The 10,360-nt window shown below is 37.3% G+C and overlaps 1 protein-coding gene across 6 annotated transcripts in view; it reads right to left on the reverse strand.

The window, feature by feature from the left end:
* LRP1B (LDL receptor related protein 1B) overlaps window positions 1–10,084 on the reverse strand; it is a 1,876,014-nt gene extending 1,865,930 nt beyond the window's left edge. For 3 of the 6 annotated variants that reach the window (XM_073241391.1, XM_073241392.1, XM_073241388.1), the window contains exon 1: window positions 9,454–10,081. In XM_073241391.1, the coding sequence (XP_073097492.1) occupies window positions 9,454–9,640 (187 nt within the window). In that variant the 5' untranslated portion in view covers window positions 9,641–10,081. Of the gene's footprint in view, window positions 1–9,453 lie in introns of all 6 variants that reach the window. The other 3 variants (XM_073241389.1, XM_073241390.1, XM_073241393.1) reach the window with 3 other exon arrangements.
* Between the last annotated feature and the right edge of the window lie 276 nt (window positions 10,085–10,360).

Raw genomic sequence — 10,360 nt, forward strand, 5'->3', positions numbered from 1 at the left:
GCTTAAAATGTTGATAAATATATTACTTTAATTAAACCTTCAAAGAATATTGTAAGTCAGACTCTACAATGACATTCTGCAGACATGTTAGTATGGGTAAACATGGGGTAATAGAGATGTTATTAATAATTTGACATGAAAGGGAAAAGTTAATAAGAAGGCAAGCAATATTGTGCCTTACACTGTGACATGTGTTTCAAAACAAATCAGAAAAAGGTGCTGCAAAAAGGAATGTATTCCTTTTTACATTTAAAATACATTTAAAAATGTATTCATTTTTAAATAACCTAGAATATTAAACCCTTACATCCAAAGATAATAATTCAAGGCTTTATTTCACGCCTTAGCCTCCCCTAAGATACTGCATGGTGCTGCACTCATTGTTAAAGAAATTTTTCCTAAATAAAAACGTGAGTCACTCCTCTACCTTATCCTCATTTGCACTGCTAGTCCCTCATGTAAGCCGTCACTCTCTCTCTCTAGGACAATTGCAACAACCCCTTCATTGGATCACTGTGTCCCTTCTCCTCTTCCTTCATCCAGCAGTAAGCATCATCTCTTACATAATTGTGTCATGTCACCTCTTATTAAACATCCAAGTGCTGCCTCTTGTAATCAGAACAAAACCCAAACCCCTCGCCTTGATCTGCATGGTCTTGTCTGTCTGTTCTGACTTCATCGTAAATATGCCACTCCCCACTCCTCCTTTCTCCTAAACACACACATCTTCGTTCTTTCCCTAAAATCCTGAATTTTTGACTTTCCTTTGGCATGGAAAGCTTCTCCCTCAGAACTACTCAAAGTTTCTTCCCTCTCATCACTTGTGTGTTAACAGAGATGTCATCCTTCTCAAAAAGGCCTCTGTGGGTACAACCACCAGCCACCAGAGCATGTCTCTTAGTTACGTTACATCATTGTTATTTCTTCTTAGCACAAAGTATTCATTGTTTGTTTGCTTATGACCCCCTCTTCCTGCACTAAAGTGTAAGCCCCACCAGACCAGTTATATTTTTTAACTTGCTCACCTACCTCATTCCAACCCCCCAGAACAGTGCCCAGCATGTGTTTAATCAACTCTGTGGAGGCAGTGGATAAATAAATGAATGACCACCAGTCTCATGGGTTGCTCCAGGGATCATATGATTTCACTAGGAAAAAAAAAAACTGAAAAAAATTAGTATCCTGAAAAGGTAAGGGATTTCATTTGCTATTAGTAATTTATATTAAGTTAATGGGATAATTAATAAAATAATGAATATTTATGTAACAATACATGACACGCTATGTTTTCACTTGTAATATCTTCCTCATGCTCATGGAAGGTGTTAGGGACACTGTTATGTCTCTCCTTTAGGAGTTGGTTGGAGCAATTTTCCGTAAAAGTCTGGTGGTATTTTCACAGGCACCCAGATTACAATTCACACAGAACAAAATCCTCATGCCCTTCAAAACCTTATGTCCTCTCAGCAATGAGAGCAGCAAGGCGAATGGAAAAAGCCCTGAGATTTGGGTGCTGAAATTATCAGGATTTAATTTCAAAATATTTGACAATATCATTAGCAAGTGAAAACAGGAAAAAACATCCTCACGGGGGAAAGAACTATATTCAAAGAGGGACAGACACATAATGTTAAAGTTCTAACTTTGATCTATTTTTAATGTTAATAAATTTAGAGTCAGGTACCATATTTTGCCCCAAATAATATTTGCATTCCTCTAGAATTATACCCATCAGTGTGATGCTGGTAAACTGCTAGCCTTTTTGTTAGAAGAAAGACAATACAAGGACTCAGGAAAAGGCCCTGAATTCCAAATCAGTGATTCTATCTATAAATCTTAGTTATTTCTTTAAATAGAAATCTCAGAAATATGGACACCCAGTAAGCACAATCTATACTATTTTCACCCAGGAAGGAAAAAATCTCACCCTGAGCTGCCGTCATTATCACTGAACTTTCAGGAGCTTAATTGTAAGAAATGCCTTAAAAATTAATAGAGTTGAATAAAGTAGGATATTTTAATAAGGCATACCTGCTATTTTAACATGTTCATGCCAATAAAATACACTATTAACAACTTCAGAAATTTTAGGTAATCTTAAACCAAATCTTTTTTAAATCTCTAGAATTTATATTTTAGTAAAAGCCTGAGGCTCCTAATTGCCTGTTACTTGGTCTGTGTGGACTGAAGCTTCAATAAATTCTTCTTGTCAATGTTTTCTCTCAGCATCTTTTTCCCTTTTCCTTTTATTCATCTTAATTTCTAAAGAAAACAGGTCATTTTAAAGCCATTTCTGTTATCCGCCACATACCTAGTCTTCTTTTTGACGAGTATCTTAAAATGCCCTAGGAACACTCAGAGCAAACAACCATGATCAAATTTTGAGTCTCTTCTTCTCTCTGCCCCATCCCCATTTTTAGATCTATTTTCTCATTTTTAGAAGAAAGGGCTAAGATGATAAACTGTCATTAAAGAAAAACTCAGCGGTAGAAAAATTCTTAAGGAATTATGTATTCGTATTTCTAAAGTTAAGCTGTCTTGTACATCTTGAAGGATGTCAAAGCAAGGTGGAAAAGTTAGGAAGGCATGTCCTATTGATTGTAAGAATAAAACAAGGGACGGTCTGTGGAACCTTGATCTCACCTAAAGAAGAAACGTTATTCTTTCTACCAAAATGAGGTCGTGTTTCAACAATACCTGTCTTTGGTCTGAAGGCTAAGCCAGCCAGGACAATGAGGCGCATGTAACTCGGGGAGAGATGTCTGACTGTTCATAAGAATACACTGTGAGATAAAATGTAATGCCGGTATCTGAGCAAGACAACATGCTCTAGCTTCTTCAAGAAGGTTTTTTTTCTTCTTCTTTTTTCTCCTACTTAACAAAGTTAGAAGGAATTTCTTCTGAAAAGGTACTTTCTCAACTCATTTCTGTAAAGGACATAGTTATATTATTCATGTGCAAATGGAAACTTTCATATATACATGACTATACTCATGCTTATTATCTTATCAATAAAAGATTAAACAGAGGACTCTATGGTAGGAATATATTCATAGAAATTATTTTTCATTGTTTTTATGGGTAAAGACACCTTTGACAACTATTTTGAGATATTTGAGAAATTCAAAATGTAGGCAATACATTATCACTCAACAAACATGCATGACAGAATTACTGAACAATATAAGTAGCACAATCTTTACCAACTTAATCATTGGCCTTTTGTACCGCTCGCTGGTACTTCAAGAAACTGACCTTCTGAGAAATCAGCAACAAAAGAATGAACCCATTTATTTAACCATGCCATTGCATTTTTCTTACCTATAATTGGACATCCAATTGTAGATGAAACTAAACTACTGTGATCAAATGAGAAAGTTATTATAGTCACATTTGAAAGCACACTGAATCTTGAGTTCTATTTTATTACTGCCATAGTTTGCACTATAGATCCTGTATTGAGAGAAAGTCTTGACTTTGAAATAACATTTCAAAATGTATTTTAATTTTTAAAAATAGGTTACCGAATAGAAAAATAAATTCAATTAATAAAGCTGACAAGGAACATTTCTACTTTCAATAAAGGGATATTTGAGCACAAATGAACTCAGAACATCCATTCATTCATATTTTCTAGTAGTGTTTTAAATGCTTATGCTATCCCATGATATAAATATGTAATTCCTACCAAGCATATTTAATTTACCTGTTAACAATAGGCACAATGACAAAGGCGCATGTGATTTACTCTATAAAGTGTAGATGGCAAGTATTATGCCTAAGTCTTTCAGGGAAATATGTTGTTATTGATGTGATTCCATCAAATTCAACTTTAGGATTTTTATACAAGATCAGTCTTACTGTTTTATCAGATCTGACTGACTACTGTCTAATAGTTTGATTCCCACTTAGTTACTAGTCAGTTTCACCAATTAGTTTAGTCAGGAATAATTGGATTTGTATAAAGATAGCCTCAATCAATAGGATGGAGAGACAAAGAGAGAAAGTGTATTTTGATATCACTGAATTCAGAAGAATGCAATAATTTATACATATTTTCTAACATGTCCTTGTAGTTAAGGCAGGGGGAAAAAGGGAGGCCACCAAATCATTTATGAGGAGAAAATATAGATCTAAAATTGTGAAGGCAGCTTACAGCAGAAAACCTTCTAATAGAAAAAAATAAACACATTTTGAGGTCTAAGTTTACTTATTCCAATGTGCTGCAAGAAGTTCTGAAGCCTTCATTTCCCTTTTCTATAATACAGAAGGTTCGGAAGTACTTAGAGAAATCAACATTTTATTCAAAGAGGACAGCAGAGAATAGCGACAACAGTGACTAAATATTACTGCAAGCAGAATACTTTTCAAAAGCAAGTAAGGTAAATAGACTCCCCGGCACAAATGTCAATTAGTCCAAAAGTATCTTTTTAAAACCTCAAATTAGTTTTGGAGGTATGTTCATGCTTCCCTATTTAATGTTTAAATGACAACTTTTTTTCAAGTTGCTAACATGCTCCAAGTATCTCCTACTCAAATAAAACAACTGAGAATGTCCCCAAGACCTGCAGACCGTTAGATCTGTGATTGTTATGTTGCAATTCAATTCCTATGTCTCTATTAATGGGTTCTCATATAAATTTGGAGAATAACAATGTATATTACAATGTAAAGAGCATAAAAAATGTCACAAACTTTTCTATTTGGTTAATTAATTTTGCCCTCACTTCCACATCACACACACACACACACACACACCACACACACTAAAAATACCTTGTTATTTTCATACTCCATGCAGCAGAGGTAGTTTTTTGCCATTATTCTTAAATATGGGGAATCAGAATTTTTTTTCAGGGGATATAAGAAAAGTTTTCAAACTACTCAGAATTAAGTTTGGTGCTATATATATGCTGATAAACTTATAAGAGTACTCAACCTTAGCTTTAACTTTCCTTAGCATTCCATCTACTAGAAACATGGTTTCAAATAACCACTGGGTACATAATTACAGGCATTTCAAAGGCAAATGAACTTGGACATTTATTTCTTCCACTGTCAGATTTTGTTACAACGACAAAGTATTTGTTATATGGAAATGCATTCATTTGAATATTGGACATTGGGAGTTGAAAAATAACTCTTAAAAGATTTTTTTTCATTTCATATTTTTGTTTTTCAAGAGGGCAATAATCACCTAAATGGACACATTGTCTGGAATTTTGAGAAATAAAAGTCTCATTAAAAAAATCTACTTCCAATTTTCAGCTAGAGTGGTGTTTTTATAAATGCCTGTGCCAAGGCAGCCATGTTAAAGAAGACATATATGTGTTATATCTAAAACAGGTGGATTCAACTTAAAGAGAAGTTAGTTTAACTAATGACATCATGTTGGTACAATCATGTTTAACTTTTAGTATTAATTCTACTTTCTGTGAATACATCTATCGAATATGAAGACAAGTGTTTCCTTTGTACAAGAATTGTTTTAACAGAAGATAGATCTAGCGATATGTCTGGTTGGTACTTTTTATTATATGTAATCCCTATAAACAGGAAGTAATAAGTAATTTAAGAAAGGGGAATACACATTTCATATACAATGTAAAAAGTAGTAGTAAAATCATAAAAAAAAGGGATCATAGTAGTATACAGAACGGAAAGAAGATGTAGAGATCCCTGACCATCGTAATCCTTGTTGAAGACCAAGTCATATTCAGTCCAAGTGATTTTAAATGGAGCTTAACTTTATGGTATATCCTAAAAGGTTTGAAAAGAAATTGACAAGGCAAGTTCTAAGAAACTAATGTCCTGGATCCAATATACTTGCAATCTAAAATTCTCTGCATGTCTCCACTGTGAATGACAAGTAGCCTTTAGAAAGTGTCATCTCATTCTTAAGACTCTCTTCACCATATCACTCATTCCCCCGCCCTTTCTAAGATTTCTTTCACATGCACTTAAAAGTAAATCACTTCCTTCTTAATAATTCTAGCATGGTTATCATTTAAGTTTTCTTAATATTCTCATGCATTTCTCAATTCTTAAAGGTTTAACTATATCCAGTCTCCCAATGATGGAAGTTTCTTTAAATATTTTTATACTGCAAACATTTTCATAAAACATTTATTATGAAATGAGAGGAAAATATTTAAGAAATTTTGTCTAAAGACACTTTAATCTCATCAAGAAACATGAATTGGATCCACCCTATTCCCAAATTTATCATTTGACTCTCTCCCCATTCTTCTTTCCCTCCCATATTTTGTTTTCTGTAATTCACATTCTTTTTTCCTTGTGTAACACATAAAAATTTTTCTTTGCTTTCCCATTGTCTCCCTTCCTTCTTACCAGTTTCAACTTGAGCTTGAAAGAGAGAAGAAATCTCAAAGGTTATAGAGACCTCTTCAAAACAAAATTTTCATGGTATTTATGGAATATAAAGAAACATGGACTGCTGTTCATTCTGCTTTGAAGGGCAGAAGATTAAAATTTTGACATACACATCATGTCCATTTTTAGATGGTTTTATAGACATACACATTTAAATTATATAATAGCATGTACTTTAATTATCTGCAAATGTTTCTACATCTTACCAGACTCAATAATTCAAGAGACTAGCTTTACATCTCTCAATCCCTTTTCTTTTCAGAAAATTTGACAATTAGAAAAACTTCCTTTTAAGTCTTAATCCTTATCAAACGATACTTTGATATATGACATTGTTATGTGACACACTGGTTGATCTTAAGTGAATATGATTTATTATGATTTATCCTCCATGTTTTGCTGTTAAGACTCACAAAGATGTTTCCTTTTTCAGATGTGATGACATGTAATAAGAACTAACATGTACATTAACTTAATTTTGTATCAAAATCAATATAAAGTAGGAAAATAAACAATATGGAATTTAAAGGACAAGGGGATGTTTACTGACTGAACACAAGCTTACAAGTCCAACTCTTTTTTCTGTCTAAAAAAATATTTAAGTTTATATTCATAAACTTCCAAAGGGAAGAGCAACACAGATAGAGGGTAATACAACCGTTTCTATCTAGCCCACACAGCTGAAGAAGCAACCCATTACCCAAGACGTATTTAGAGAACCTGAAAGTGATCCTCATTTTCTGGTATGAATCCAGCTCTTGCACTATGAAACACACATGTGTTAAGTCACATGCCTGTTCTATTCTTCAAGGGCAACTGACATAAACCTATGCAGAAAGCTACATCTTATTAACCTCTTTCTTGAGTCTATATTACCATATCTTCTGTTTTGGCATTTCAGTGAGGGTAGGTTGTCATAATGCAGCAGCACTTTCTTTTTTAAGTTTCAACGTTTTTAATTTCCTTTTTCCAGTAGGGATCCACCCTTTTCACTTTTGATAGCTAGCTGTGACAATTTTAGTTCTTTCCTAACAGTTCTGAAAGTTATGTTAAACATATATGAGTAGCCAAGTGTTGGCCTAGAACTATTTTTACTTGTACTATATCTAATATAATACTTCTTATACTGTCATGTCAGTTTACTGAAACTGACACTATTTCAGTTTTAGGAGAAAGTAACAATCCTTTGTTGCCTTGTTTTTATCTTAGATGTCCCTTTTCCTGATAGAACTAAACTGACACCAAATTGTAATCCTTTTAGTTACTATTTCCTATCTCAGAAGAAAGTTGGGAGTTTATATGTTTAACTTTTGATTATATATAAAATTCTCTTCAGATAATCATTCCAGTCATTATAGCAATGTCTCATGCACACTTTACAAAAGCACTGAGAACCTAGCTCTAGATGAGGTCAAATTTGTGGAGATTGGGAACTCAATCAGAAAAAGCCCAATAGCAGGAGTCTGCCAGTGCCATTATATTTTGTTGGCTTAGAGGACTAAAAGGCTTCATTCTGTTCATCTGCTCTGGTCCAACTTCAAAGACTCTTCCTAAGAAAGGTTGAGAGCTGATTGTTCCACTTCAAAGACATCATCATTTCAAGTTAGAGCTATGTGCTTCCATTTTATCAGTATAGTTTTCAACTATTCCACACCAACTTCAAGGCAAGTTAAGGCAAGTTCAGAAGCTATATGGCTAGATGGTAATGATATGTTTAAAAGATTATTGCTCAGGATATGTCAGACTTTCTTAAGGAACTCATATTAGTCTCACTACTGGTTAAGGAAATGACATGTGTGAGTACATTATAAAGACTATAATCTGGTTGCCAACAGCAGGCTGGAAAGAAACACTACAATTCATTCCCCTGTTCTTTCCTATAATGAAGCAATAATTTTAGTCAATTCATAATTCCCTTTATATAAACACAGCCAGTAAATCTCCCAGCACAAAATTTTGTCTATTTGCTTGGCATTGGGATTTGGGTATCTATTCCATCTTTGTTATTTCTTTCTTTTCTAATTAAACAAACAAAAAACCGAAATACATCAGTCAATATAAACTCATGTTATGCTAAAATAAATAAATAAAATATATGTCTAGTATATACTTCTGATTTTACTTGAGTTAGTTAACCAATTCAATGTCAGTAGCCCCAATAGTCATCTATTTTTTAAAAATTTGTTCCCTTTTCTCACCCGTGAAGCTGTTGTCAAAGATTCTCAAACTTGCACAGGGATCCCTGGTTTACAGATCAAAAGTTTATAGAATCCAGGTTTATTATAATTCCCACGTCCTCTCTCCTCTGCTCCCCATACACACTCCGTTTAAACTTCTACCATTCATCAGCTCTTTGGAGAAAAAGCAAGGGCAAAACGCCAGTGGTGGCTTAGCATCTCCAGACACCATGAGCTGTGTCACAGACCTTTGGAATCAAAAGTCAAGTACAAGCAGGTGCCTGCGCGCAGAAGCTCCCTGCAAACCTTAGCCTCGCCGCGGCTGAGGAGAATCTCGCCCGAGTCTGACCCAGGAAGGGGCCACAGAAACGAAAGAGACTTGAGTCGGCGCTTTCTCCCTCGGCACAGACCAGGGGAGCCGCAGGCAAGGAAGTTGACCCAGGAGCTAAGTTGAGGAGCAGATACGTAACGCGGAGAATCTGAAGCCCGCAAAAGCTCCACGCGAGGAGAGTCAACGCGGGGGGCCGAGTCTTGCAAAAGCGAATTCTGTTCCCAACATCTGCAGTGCTTGGGGTGCGCGGGCAGAAGCGCGCAGTCAAGTCCAAACACTCCCGGCGGGGGGCCGGGGGGGACGCCGGGGGCATCAAATCGCGACCGGGAAACCGCCAAAGTAAAAAGCTGGAGGGAGCCGAGGACTCCCACGCTTGGGTCAGAAATCCCCCACCGCACCGCTCACCCCCCTCAAGGCCAGCGCACGGCGGCCAAGCAGTCCCGCGGAGCGCGGCCGTAAGGACTTAAGTTTCCCACTCACTTATGTGCAAGCATCGCCCAGCAGGAAAGCCGAGGGAGAACGGGCAAGACAGCGGGGAGGGGTTCTCCTTACCTCGGTCTGCTCCCACGGTCAGCACCTTGGCGATAGGCAGTAATCCCGAGAGAGTGAGGAAGGCCAGGAGAAACTCGGACATGGTGGTCGCCCGGTAAGGAAGCCTGCGCTGGAGACTGCTCGGCGGCACCCTCTGCCCGGCGGCGGCGGCGGCGGCGGCTCGGAGCTCCGAATCCAGCAGCGTCATTTACAAATGTCACTGGAAATTCTTCAGCTCGATGAGCCCAGCCAGTCCGCCTTCTCCTGCCCGGAGCAGGATGTGGAAGGTGTACGGATGCGCGCGTGGGGAGAGAGCGTGTGCGAGCGCCGGCGAGCCGCTCGTGTGTCTTGACTTTTCAATGCAGGGTACGTCTGATCTTACATCACGCAGAGGGGCAGCGAGAGGTGCCAGCGGATGGGAATTCACTGATTAATCACCGAATCCACCGCACATCCCTTCGTCGTTCACATAAATCACATGTATTACTTAGGAAGAGGCATTTAACACAACAGCAAAATACCACCGCGTACTGAGAGCCCTACAAATCACAATTATTTCGATCTCCTTGAAGGGAAAGTAACTCCAAGCTGTTTATGTAGGGATTTGGGTATTGAGAGAAGGGGGAGACGTCTGCATTGGGCTGAGCCAGCCAGGCTCCTGGGAAGCTCCGCATTTAACAGCCAGCTGGGAATTAGCAGCGACTGCACTGGGATACTTCTCTGGGCGAAGCAGGTCTGATCTCTTTAGCTCCCTGGAAGCTTCCTTCCCGGGAAGGAAGGGCGAGTCGAGTAACTGAGCTTCTTTTAGGGAAATGGTTTCCTCCGCTCTACACACAAATACGATGCTTTCTGAATTGCACTTTTAACTTTTATGCTGAGTAGCACCTGGGGACAAAGAGGCAATATTTAGTGACTCAGCAGAAAGAAA

The sequence above is a fragment of the Manis javanica genome, chromosome 7 (genome assembly GCF_040802235.1).
Source record: "Manis javanica isolate MJ-LG chromosome 7, MJ_LKY, whole genome shotgun sequence".
NCBI classification, from domain to species: Eukaryota; Metazoa; Chordata; class Mammalia; order Pholidota; family Manidae; genus Manis; species Manis javanica.